Here is a 12,977-nt window from a genome sequence, read left to right on the forward strand (position 1 = left end):
CTGTGAAGCTGGACTAGTTTGTGATTAGTAGTTGAGAGTAGGCCCACTTAAGATTGTGGTAAATTATTTAATCGTGGCTGGATCAAAATACAAGCAGTTTTATTCGTCTCATACAGGTTATACACAGTCACTAGGTATTCTTACCTCAATCCTCATACCTGGATATGGTAAACTATCTTGTTTATGGTATAAGCGCTTATACCAGTGAACAATTTAAAAACTATAAATCCCTTGAAGCCCACGGACATTCAGCAATGGCTGGGTACAGGATTTAGATTGATTTTTATTATAGTTTTCACACTCGCAATTTGAATCCATCCGCGAAGCGATAACTATTGACAACAATAATGTCAAACAAACAATCAAACACCCAAAGACTGAACAAGGCCATGTTCTCTCTATTCGGCTGAGTGACTCACATCAGCGGAAGGTGAACACGTGGCAGATCATGCAGTATTTTCTTCTGCTGCAGAAGTTCTAGGCACGGGCAGAGACGGGCTCTGGCACGGGCAGCATGAAGAGAGGGGCGGCACTTTCCGGCATTTTTGTGTTCGGCGCCCTCTGCTGGCATAAAAAAGGTATTGCGTTTGTGTGTATTCACAATTGCATTGTAACGGCATTGACGTGCCGTTTACTGGGTTGGGGGGGGGGGGGGGGGGGTGCGGCATTGATAAACTTGGGTTTGGCTTTGTAACAGCTTTTCAACATTGATCAGAATTGTACATTCTACATACATTTGAGAGGGTACAGCATATATCAAATAAAGCCCTACAGATGCATGTAATTTGATGTGGTTAGAAAATGTTCTTTATGAGAGCAAATTAAAATTATGAAGGTTGTTACATTTCTATAAAATACAAGAACTCTGCCCCAGACGGTTAATAGTTAACAAGCAGCGTGGCTGAAATGACATTATGCAACATTTATGTTTTGATCAGTACATTGACCTAAACAACTGTGTTTTATTTGTTTAAACACCAGAGCGGATGTTAATTCATAAACTTTAGAGTCCACTTCTTCTAAACAGAAACTCTTAGCTTCTGAGAGAAGACTTATGTATTTATAAATGTCTGCATAACAAAAAATGTTATTCTACCGAATCTATCAACAAATTCTGCATTGTAAAAAGATTATTTTCAGTGCAGTTTCAGTATTGTGCATGCTAAAGAACCAACCTAACCCTTTTATGACTTAATATTTTTTCACTAAGTCACTATATCACTACTTGTCACATCAACTTTATTTTACTATGCATATTCACACCACCACCCACAATTCTTTCATTTGAATTATGTAATTATAAACAAAACCATTTTGATTGTTTTTCTCAACACAATAAACAAGATTCCTTTTCAGATTCCTGAGGATTTTTTCTGTAAGAGGGCCACGTCTTGACAGGTCCTTGGTCCTTGGGAGAGCTCACAGCCGTCTTAGTGGCATCTTGGTCTGACTCCATAATGATGTGCAGCTGTTACTGTTGTTTATGAATCTGAAGGAACACAGATATGCAGGGAGGGTGGGAACGTCTATATTGGCCTCCATGAGATCTTGCATGCATCAGCTACAGTAGCTCCAGTTTGAGATTAAATGGAGGAGAACACTGCCAAAACATGATGGTCCATGTCAAATCAGTCCCTCCGATAACGTACGGATAAACAGAAAAAAAAGACAACGGGATGTTTACGAAATGAAAATGGTTGCATCTCACCTGCCAGGATGTCGGTCAGCTCTACTCCTTGGCTCGACTCAAACCTCCAGAGTCGTGTGAAACATGTCGGAGCCAAAGGTCAAGCAGATGCCTCATCAGCGATGTATTAACCTCTGCTGGAATGCATTGAACTGCACAAAAAAGATTTAAGGACAGTATTGCCATCTTAATGGGGATTACTGCTATAGTGGGTAATGTATTGTGAGGAAAACTTGCAATAACATAAAGGCAGTCAGTAGAGGCATTGCCAATATGGGTGTAAGTGAATGCAATCCAGTGTTATATTAAATGGTAATAGCCTACAGCATGTCCCTACAACGAGCAATGAAAAACATAGGAAAGTTCACGTTAAAATTTTAATAATCTATCCTTAACATGTGTATCACCCTACAATGTTTAATATATTGTACAATACATCATCCATCTCATGAACTACTGTTCTCCCATGAACTCTGCTTTAATTAGTGTCTATGACAACATAAACGGAATCTGGCTTCTTTTAAATCTTAATAAGGGGGGAGTCAGGTGGCTGAGCGGTTAGGGAAGCGGGCTAGTAATCAGAAGGTTGCCAGTTCAATTCCCGGCCGTGCAAAATTACGTTGTGTCCTTGGGCAAGGCACTTCACCCTACTTGCCTCGGGGGGTATGTCCCTGTACTTACTGTAAGTCGCTCTGGATAAGAGCGTCTGCTAAATGACTAAATGTAAATGTAATAAACCTGTTGGGAAGGCTGTTGTTGTGCAATGGTTTCTCAGCAAAGCCTTGCATATTAAAGATATCACAGAGTATTTTCTTCAATCATCTTCTAAATAACTGGGGAATTAGAATTAGAATGAAAAGTACAAACACAAACAAAGACTAAAGTATGTGGCCTGAGGATATGATTTAACACTTCAATGTCCTTTATTGCACAGTAGTGTAATATCCGGTTTACTGTGAATGTGGACTAGTTTGTGATTAATAGTTGAGACTAGGCCCACTTCTGATAAAAAACAAATCCACCCTTTAGTTTCCTATAAATGTTAATGCTGTTGTCTTTTGTATTTGAAAAGGATTTGGTGGGTCACCTCTCATTCTACTCATTCTGTCAGTGGAGATCAATTAAATTAAAGCTATGATGACTCATCAGAGGATGAGTTTGAGGAACAAATACGTTGGCTGGGACCCAAAGTATGAGCAATTCTAATGACCAACAGGGTGAAGTGCTTCCCATGTTCTTCAATAGTGATGACTCAGTTTCGCAAAAGTGTAGAAAAGTTCAATTTAGCATTATAGGAAGGATAATGAATCACTTTACAACTCATTACTGTGTGGTCAAAGAACAGTAATGTTTGTGTACTGTGAAGCCTGCACAATGTGAGGCAAATTGCCAAATAGTATGCAGGTTAAAATAAACACTGCCTTATATAGTGAGATATCATACTTAGACATACTTAAGACTAAGACATGTTCATGTCCTCCGAGAGGAAATTTAGGGTACAGCACAGAACATAAAAACAAAAGACACATTCAAAACACATCAAACAAACCAATCAACAACGATCCAAGGCCATCAAAGTCATCTATAGCAGCCATTATAAATATGGTCGTAGTCCATGCAGATATATAAGGTGCACTTACTCTAATGACAAGACTGTGAACAAAGGACTTCCGGCTGACATCTGAACTCACCAAATTAGAATGTATACAGGCACTGAATCTAATGGAACAGATCAATACCTGTTCTGTAAAGCTGTATCGAGGCTATCTGTCTGTTTTAATAAAAAAAAAAATGGTGCATCTCAGTGTAGAGTTTAGTCTAATCAGATCAAATGAAAGAGCATGATCCTGAGTCATGATCAACTGAGTTTTCTCTATAGAGAATTTCAGTAAACACAGTTTAAGCATCTCCTTACTGAAACTGAACCAAATTAAGCCTGAAAACACATAGTGTTTGGTGAACTGAACTTGAGACCGTAGTGCTTCTAACATGGAAGCACAGCTGCATACAGTCTTCTTCTTGACTATACACGTCATTCTCAGGTCTATAACTTCCTGGAAGTTATGACATCAGAATCCTTCATGTTACAGGTCATTGAAATGGCAGGCAGTACTTGACATAGCAGGCACTTCGCTAGCCTAGTGGAAGTCTAGCCTTTTTTGCAGTCCCATCCCCCCCTCCCCCCGGGACTCGAACTTCCCGAACCCCTCCTGTATCTACGGGCCTGCATAATGAGCACCGGACTTTAACTTGCACTCGTGGGAACCCTTCTTATTCAATTTGCACAGTGAGACAACCGAGACAAAAGAAGTATTATTTCAGCCTATGTAATAGTTACATATTTGAAAATTACAACTCCATGATTTTGACTAAAAGCCATTTTTAACTGTTGATACACATTTCTCAACAAAACATGTTGATAAGAAAAAAAGTTGTCACTTTGAACTTGAAACATTTAAAATGTTTTACTTTTTTAAAACTTTGATCTTACATTGTTGAAATTATATAGTATCAAGTTGCAATCCTTCTAAGAAACAAAAAAAACACTTATTGGGAATGAACCATCAAAAGAATAAATGAGTTGTCTTGAAGATATTGCAGTTAGAGTGCAGTAACACTTATGAGCACTGTTGATATATACTGGATTCAGGCGATCCGTTCTGTTTACAAAAAAGCTCTCCTTGTCACACAGCTCTGATGTCATACCTCTCACTGAGGTATCGTGCTTTGTCTTTTAAGGATGGAACGAGACGTGAATCGTGCCACACCAGTTCTGAATGTAAACATTTGTCATCCAGTAATGAATGTGCTGGGGAGAGAGTCAGACAGCTGAGTGCACCAATATCTTGTGTTCTCCTTCCATCACAGCTGACCTCCCAGTAACAGCCATTTACAGCCATCTTTGTTTAGCACAAAGCTGTGAAGTTTGTTTTGGAGACACTGTGTTGGAAACTTACACCGTAGGTGTGATTGGGAGCATGCTAAAATACCCTATTAAATTGGTTGAACTATTCCCTCAAACAAAGAGTTGCAGTTGCAGGATTGAGGATCAACTGATCCTTTGAAAGGGGGTTGGTTTACTTGTTTGTAAAGTTTAGCAATTGGAATGTCTATGGCCACTGTGAATATGAGTAACTGTTATTATAAAATAAACATGCATGTATTGCAATGCATTATCATGTGGGGCAATACTTCGGAAATTCTGACCTCCCAAGGGCCAGATTATGCTTAAACTTGGTGACGACAACACTGTGGGATAAGGAAAGGAAATGAAGTCCTTCCCACTGCACTATCTCTCCTTGTCCAGTGCGGATATTAGCTACTGCTTGGAAGCCAAACTACATGTGCGAAGAGCGAGCTTACCCGTTCCAGTTGCAGTATTGAACAAGAAGTTACAAGGGTGCGATCTTGAAGGATGGGGCGACTTTCATAGCCTACATTTCCCATGGATGCAGATGGATTGTTTCGGAATAAATACATAAAATAACCCAAAGGAAAAATAATTGATAATTGATTACTGGACACCATGAACGACACACTGAACAACTCGCACGGTACAGATGATGGGACTGTTGCAACGATGGCTGTGCCTGTCCTCATGTTTGCAGTTGGCGTAATTGGAAATACTATAGCAATAGTCGCCCTTTCCAGATCTAAACAAGAGCAAAAATCGTCTGCGTTTTACTCACTAGTATGCGGTTTGGCTGTAACTGATCTGCTTGGGACATGTCTTGCTAGCCCAATCACTATCGCTACTTATCTTAATGCAAAGGTACTCGAAGACAGGCACCTCTGTGAATTCCATGCATTTCTCTTACTGTTTTTTGGCGTCCTTGGACTAAGTATTACATGCGCAATGTCTGCTGAGCGATACTTAGCCATGTGCCATCCGTACACTTATCAAAGATGGGGAGTTGATCGATGTTTTGCACGCCAGTTCCTGTTTTTAATCTATATAGCAAATGTAGTTTTTTGTTGTCTTCCAATGATGGGTATGGCGAACAGCATTCCTCAATCGTCCCACACATGGTGCTTCATTGACTGGAGGACACAACAACCTTTACCTGCCACATATTCTTTCTTATATGGAAGTGTGAGTTTTCTTCTCATATTGATAACCATAGTCTTAAACTTTACCGTTTGTGGGACTCTGATAATCATGCGTCGGACTACAATCCAAAAATCCGTCACACGGGGAAGTGCGCGAGAACGATGGAAGGCAATCTCATCAGGCGCAGAGGTTCAAATGATGATTGTTCTCATGGTGATCTCTGTGGTGGTTTTAAGCTTCTCTGCGCCATTGGTGGTAAGTTATAATGGTTATCAATTAATTTAAGGTTATTATCTGAAAGGGAGAAAATAAGTGTCGGTTCTTGTTTTCTTTTAGGTACGCGTATTTGTTAACCAGATAACACTACAAGATAATTTCCAGGCAGATTTGACGGCTATTCGGGCTGCCTCTGTGAACGCCATTCTGGACCCCTGGATATATATTCTCCTTAGAAGGACTCTCTTTTGGAAGATTCGGGTCTTGTGTAAAAGGGTTTGTCACAGTCGCCAAGGAGCCGTTTCGGCTAGCCCGCAGAGGAGTTACGTTTACCCAGAAAACGTGTGTGACACTAACAAGTACACTCACGTCTTGGAGGCAATGTGCAGCTCTACCATCAGTGCACAGATTCCTGTCATGGTAACCTACGCCACTAAAGCTAAACCTACTCCAACACATTTACCTTAAACCGATCTATTCAACAGTGACACTCCATTAAATATGTCAGTTACAACATATGTTGGTTCTGTTTCTTATTTCACGTGTGGGGTTGAGTGAAGGGATGCGTGCTGTTCTAAAAAGGCAGAGCACTGTTAAATGAAAAAAAGGGCTCATTTTGTCACTTTACTTTATACGGTAGACAAGTCAGCTGTCATTTTTCACAATGCATTTATTTTTTATGACATTTAAAAATAGTATTCACTAAACCAAAGCAGACGGAGACCGTGTAAATGTTCTGTACCTAGACAACATAAATAAAAATCTATAAACATTGTTTCAGTAAAAATTCAGTTTCTCAAGATCCTTTAACACACAAAATTGAATTTATACAACTTTTACAAAGCAAACCACCAGGCTTACAAATGTACATTCCAGTAAATGGCATCTTAGACAAGTCCCAAAAATCAACATTTCTTACCTATAGCTGAAGATTACTTTAGCTCAAGATGACAATAATGTTACTGTACAAGTTAACGTAAACACAATCCACATTGTGTTCAACACTGTGCTACTGCATGAAAAAATAATCCTAAAAATGAGTCAAACAAAAACCTAAATGTTCTGCATTTCATTCAGATAGATCAGTTCTTTTCATTTGGCAAGTCAAGACAACAGTGAAATCTAAACAAACCCAATTAAAAGAGTGACAAAGTTAATTCCTAGTTTAAGTGTTTTCAATTAAGAATCTGACCAAGTTTCAAGTAATAATACCAATGCAAAATCTAGTTATTTAACTCAAGAGGTGTATAGGCTTAGAAGATGTGCATTTCTCAATGACTGCTATTTCAAAACTCTCAGAAAAAATACATTTTCATAATTAAAGTACAAAAAAGTGTTAAAAAAACAAACAAAACCAACTTAAATGCCCGAAAGGATAAAGGACAACTAGACCAATTGCCTCCCCACAATGACAGCAGTGTCTTGACAGGCCGCAAACTGATATGGTTTCCGAAACTTCAGACCATTTTACCGGTTAGATTAAGACTGCAGATCTCAATGGATAATTCACCTTGACACATTTATTTAATCTTTAATCTTGTTTTAGTCTTTGTACAGGAAAAACTATTTTTCCTCAAAAGCATACCCTGGCGCAAACGTTTGAAGAGATCAGTGTCTGTGCAAACAAACATGTACTATGCAGTACACGGTGAACAATACGGAAGATGTGAACAGTTTATGTGCAAATTAAACATCATAAATATAAATTTTGTTCCCAGACAAGTTTGTTGAAGCCCAAACAAAGTTGTCAAATGTGTATTGCAATACATACAATTAGGCCTTCTCCTTCTGTTGGGAGCAACATAAATTAAACTATGATCGATCAAATTGCACAAATATATTTCACAACACATTCAAATAAACAGACCCAACAAATAATTTAGACTGTGACAATGACAACAGAGTGGGGAAATCTTATAGAGATAAAATAAGCAATCTTGTCAGGGTTAAGCCTATGAGGCCATTTCAATCTAAAGTTGCACATAAAACACAGCATTGATGTCCACTGAAGATTGGCACGAAAAATGAATCACATGCATTAACTTAATTAGGATTATGACGCATCTATAAATAGCTAGATACTTTTATGCTCTTACTTGATAGAATCATAGACAACAGTGAGAACATGTGTGGCCTCTCCAGGGCAAAGCTGGCATTATATAAGAGCTGGGAATTCATGTAGCAATTATTTGACCTAGGAGGGCCTATCCCACACTATTCTGCAGTCCAGAAATGTAACTAAAAATAAAAGGGACAGAACATGGTTATCAAATCAATGCGCAAGAAGTACTCAGAGAACATCTGTTATGTAAAAACATTTTACCCATCTACTTTTGTACTTTTCTAGCAAACTGATATAATTAGTGGAACAAGTGCTTTCCATAACATCCTCATTACTATTACATAGGTCTACATTTCAGTACACCAGCAAACATCCTACCAAGAAAGTTAATTCATATTTGGACAGAAATGCAGGGGTACTGACATTTCAGCAGCATTGAGATTCTTGGGTCATGGTTGGGGCAATTGAGGTCAAGACGGATTCACAAAACAGTATGCACATGGATATTCAGCGTCTTTGATACACAGTATATGTTAAGCACAACATATTCGTTCAGAAACTGTCATTGTGGGTATAAACACAATCATTCCCACATTTAAGAGTTCTCACAGTTATAACAAGAAGAACATCCCTTCCTTTGCAAACAGACAAAAACAAAAAAAAGTAATGCTTCACTCCATAAACAAAACCTGTTAAGTATTTCTAAACCTCCTAAACTGAGTTCATTACTAGATAACTTTGTGATCTGAAAAAGAGAAAAAAACAAAACAATTGCAAACAAAAACAAAAAAAACAGGGGAAAAGAAAATGCACCGTTTCAACAGCACTACTTTTCTCTGACGACGGTTTGTAGAAGGTTTCCAGGACAACGCAGCACACAATGTCCATGGAGGGCGGAGAGGACAACACAACCTACACTACATACTGGTGGTTGTTATTACCATAGTTCATCGTATAGGCCTGTCGGCTGTACTGGAAGTGGTCAGTGAGTACATTGCTGCGGCCGTGCTGCAGCTCTGAACCCTGGGAGAAAGGCACTGACCCGTTGGGCTGAGTCTTATCCAGTCCCAAGTTATCAAATGACATCATATCCTGCTTGGAGACAGGCAGAAGCTTTTTCTTGGCTTCCTGGTTCGAGTCATATTTTGCCTGTAGACAGAACAGACGAGAGACATATTTAGAGGCGCGAAAATGTATACAGAATAAACAAACACCTAAGAATATGAGAGACGAGAAATGCAAGATATAGAATAATATAAAGAATCTACAAACTTGTGTATGGGGGTGGGTATAAGAATAAATGTTTTGATTCGGATGTGAATAAAAGTATCAGGTAGAGGGCACTCACTTCAGAGGCACTCACCTTGTTGTAGAGGAAGACCCCCACAATGGCCGTCATCATGCCCATGATGTTGGTGGAGGATACGGGGTTCCTCAGCATCAGAAGTGATATGCTGATGACCATGATCCTCTTGGTGGCATTGGCCACGGCGTAACTCAGGGGGCTGACCAGGTTGAGAATGCTGAAGGCGATCACGTTCTGGGCGAAATTACAGAAGCCGCTGACCAGTAGGAGGAGGAATGTCCCGGTCCAGTTTGACATGTCCATCTAGAGGAAACACATTTACATTTAGTAATTTAGCAGACACTCTTATCCAGAGCGACTTACAGTAAGTACAGGGACATTCCCCCAAGGCAAGTAGGGTGAAGTGCCTTGCCCAAGGACAAAACATCATTTTACACGGCTGGGAATCGAACTGGCAACCTTTTATCCACATTGACATGCAACTGGAGCTTTAATTAGTACACCGGAAAACCAAGGATCATAAGGGCCTAGTTCTAACTAAGGCAAAATTTAATTTCTTTACTTTCTATCCTCTCCCGCCTTCCTTCCTTCCATCAGAACCCATGTTATGTCACATGCAGTCTACTTACCAAATCCCCGTCCACCAGGAAAGATGAGAGGTCCACCAGAACCCATGTAGGAAGCATGAATATGACTGCATTGAAGCCCAGTATGTTGAGGAGCCTCAGGTGGTGTATCCTTGTATCCCGCAACACCTGAAAAGCAATACATGGTGACTCCTCACGTCACTGCCGAAACAAATATGTCCTGTGCTCGCCGCAACACCCGGCATCCAATTAGTTGGGACAGAAAACTAGGAAGTCATAAAACACCTTTTCTAAAGCGAAAGCGTGACTAATGGGATTCCAAGATACAGCCAGTAATTTGAGTCTATTGAGGTTTTGAAAGTCACACCACCAGACAGCATACACAGCCTACATTCTACCATACAAAAACCAATGTAGGATCCCCTCATCTTGAGTCAACATCTCTGACTATGATGCAATGAAGCCAGGCTTACCTTCTTGGAGAAGATATTCTGCAGAGAGAAGCACAGAGTGGCCGCCAGGGCACTAATCAACCCCAACATATCAAAGGATAGTTCGGTGACGGTGGCCAGCAGTACTCCTCCAATGATAGGAATGAGAGATACATACACCTGCAATAGGAGTCGCCACAAAGGAAAGCAGGTCAGGGTCAGCCTTGGATAGGTAGAAAGGCAGTTTATTCTGTCCTGCAATCTGTAGTCCTAATATCTGTAAACCTAAAACTACACCGTACTTATGTGAAACTATTTCTTTTAGACACTTTAGTTTCTAGATTTCATCATTTAGCACAGTTTGGCTACATGTAATTATGTTTGAAATGAGGACACAGGGATCTAACCTTTCTCTTTTAGTCCTATAATAGCACATAGGATAAAAATGTTCCTCCTATGTAGGAAGTTGCCCATCCAGCAAACTCAAACTAAGTTTCACTGTTAATAATTAAGCAGCAGTTTTAACAGGAAGTAGAACTGACCAGATTACCCAATTCTGCCAAGGAGGCAGGACATTACTCTCTACAAAGCTCATGAAGAGTGGTAATATGACCTGCCCACACCGACACCGTGCCACATCACCACAGATGGGGCAAAGCATTCCAGGTGAGTCACATACACCAACAAGTGCACAATGCATTCTGGGTGTTACTTACTTTTGTTGTCTGCTTCTCCTTCATGATAATTCTTGATAGCAACACAACCCATATTGGCATCGTGGCTTTGACTGCAGGAAAGGACAGAAACAACAGAAAGTGTCAGATTGATGAATGAACTGATACTTTTTGTGACCCAAGGTGAGGATATGATGAGGGTTAGAGAGATGATCTCTACGACGGTAGGAATACCGTTGGGTTTGTTTACATAGCTTCAGATATGAAAATTACGCCAGAAAGGCATGAAAGCGCATGTGCCACGTCACAAAGTTTGCATTTGATATTTACATAGTCGCCATTATATAGGTAAAACCGATCATGCGAGCAAATATACTGCAGTGAGTCAGGTTGGTTGCTGAGGGTAAAATATCAAACAAATAAATACTAAATAGAAACTCCTGTCACTTTCAACAAGACTAGACAGGTAATGTCAAGATTCGTCTGTTGCCAGCGCTAAAATGATCTTTAGTCCACGAGTCTCGAGAGATGAAACAAGGTGTTACACTGCATGATACAAATGCTTGGGCCCCTCCCCCGAACAGGTTGGTTAGCTATCCAACCTGGCTAGTTAGCTAGCAGACGCTAGCAGCTAGATCTTGGTAGCATGTTTAATTAAATAAACCGACCTGCCCAAAGTAATTAGCAATTACTCAAACATGCCTTCAAATGCCAAGCACATGAAAGCAATTGAGGTCGTCGCTGGCTAGCAATCCAGCTGGCGCACACTCGTTTCAAAGCACAACAGAGCAGTACAGACGGTTTGACACAGCTAGCTAGTACAGCTAGTATTGAGTCGGACTGCTGCTAGCTAACCAAGCTTCAGGCGGCCTAAGATTAGAATCAGATGTACTTCTGCTACTTACCAGTATGTGCATATGAAACAGGTACCTTCCATATACTGAAGTGTGCTGATACTGATGCAAAGTATTTCCCAAAAGCTAATGGGAGAATGTACCATCGGTAGTATCTGTGAGGTACTTCTGTTTTAGGTACTCCCCATGCCCGCAACAACGGTGGAAGAAAGACGACGATTGAAAAGATATGAAAGAGCGAGACAGTAACAGGATACGGGAATCCATTCAAAATGATTTTGTTCACAACATTGCCACCTGAACTAACTGTGTACCAACAAACGCATAGCATAGCAATCCGAACCCCTTCTTTGACTGGGGGACGCTCCACCGCAGCCATCTTCCAGTTTGGAGTCACCGGCTGTGTGGCAGTGAGGCCAGGACTGAGACGTGGAGCAACGTAGGCTACTTCGATTAGATTGGATAGTTGCGTCACTTGCCGACTAGATATGTACCAGCCCAGTAAACAGAAGTCTGGTTAGACTGAAAACATATTTGTGGCCTGTATTACGCGTCTATGATTTACAGATAGTCAATAGTATTAGATGCAGTTGCGTTTGCCTTTTCATGTGCGGATTGCCATGCGGTCAGTTAGTCTGTTACGTACACAATTTTGTCTGACGCCATCATGCTTTTTAGGGGGGAATTTCTGTTTTATTAGTTTGTTAGTTTCAGAAAGGGTTAAGCCTCCTTATAGATCTCCTTTTGTTGACTGGTTTCTCATGGAAGGAGTTTCTCACCTGCATGTTACGATTGACAGCCTACATACATACATACATAAGGCTACTGAGAAACGTTAAACATTTTCTTTCAATATAAAAGTACTATACAGTGGACAAACATGGATAGAACATTGAGATAGATGAGTGATAACCAAAATACATATGAAGTGCACTGAAGACACTCACAATTTCTGATTTTTTTATTTATTAACACATACCAACATGTCCAATTGAAGGACTAAGTAGCAAATATTTTCTCATCTGTATTCAACAGAATATGAAAGGCTAATTTCTGTACATTCACTAAGGCTGTTTTAGGGAAAACAGGTTTCCATAAGGCAAACAATA

At 40.1% G+C, this 12,977-nt stretch overlaps 2 protein-coding genes across 2 annotated transcripts; one reads left to right on the forward strand and one right to left on the reverse strand.

Moving 5' to 3' along the window:
• The first annotated feature begins 5,028 nt into the window (after positions 1 to 5,028).
• LOC134011102 (prostaglandin E2 receptor EP4 subtype-like) lies at positions 5,029 to 6,454 on the forward strand. The gene is made up of 2 exons (XM_062450553.1): positions 5,029 to 5,993; positions 6,075 to 6,454. Exons 1-2 carry the CDS (start codon positions 5,214 to 5,216, stop codon positions 6,420 to 6,422), a joined length of 1,128 nt encoding a protein of 375 aa, XP_062306537.1. The 5' UTR covers positions 5,029 to 5,213; the 3' UTR covers positions 6,423 to 6,454.
• A 152-nt stretch (positions 6,455 to 6,606) lies between these two features.
• slc35e1 (solute carrier family 35 member E1) lies at positions 6,607 to 12,294 on the reverse strand. The gene is made up of 6 exons (XM_062450691.1): positions 11,920 to 12,294; positions 11,057 to 11,127; positions 10,383 to 10,520; positions 9,952 to 10,077; positions 9,380 to 9,625; positions 6,607 to 9,165 (listed from the first exon to the last, which is right to left on the reverse strand). The coding sequence occupies exons 1-6, from the start codon at positions 12,245 to 12,247 to the stop codon at positions 8,929 to 8,931; spliced, it is 1,146 nt and encodes a 381-aa protein (XP_062306675.1). The 5' UTR covers positions 12,248 to 12,294; the 3' UTR covers positions 6,607 to 8,928.
• Between the last annotated feature and the right edge of the window lie 683 nt (positions 12,295 to 12,977).

The sequence above is a fragment of the Osmerus eperlanus genome, chromosome 24, assembly GCF_963692335.1.
Source record: "Osmerus eperlanus chromosome 24, fOsmEpe2.1, whole genome shotgun sequence".
In the NCBI taxonomy this organism is placed as follows: Eukaryota; Metazoa; Chordata; class Actinopteri; order Osmeriformes; family Osmeridae; genus Osmerus; species Osmerus eperlanus.

What these genes read in the sequence shown, in the direction of transcription:
- slc35e1 (XM_062450691.1), bottom strand. Translation starts at nt 12,247, where the DNA reads ATGGCTGCGGTGGAGCGTCCCCCAGTCAAAGAAGGGGTTCGGATTGCT. An exon ending in AGGAGAAGCAGACAACAAAA is followed by an intron (nt 10,521 to 11,056) that starts GTAAGTAACACC and finishes CTCCTATTGCAG; the next exon opens with GTGTATGTATCTCTCATTCC. An exon ending in AGAATATCTTCTCCAAGAAG is followed by an intron (nt 10,078 to 10,382) that starts GTAAGCCTGGCT and finishes ATTGCTTTTCAG; the next exon opens with GTGTTGCGGGATACAAGGAT.
- LOC134011102 (XM_062450553.1), top strand. Translation starts at nt 5,214, where the DNA reads ATGAACGACACACTGAACAACTCGCACGGTACAGATGATGGGACTGTT. An exon ending in GCTTCTCTGCGCCATTGGTG is followed by an intron (nt 5,994 to 6,074) that starts GTAAGTTATAAT and finishes GTTTTCTTTTAG; the next exon opens with GTACGCGTATTTGTTAACCA.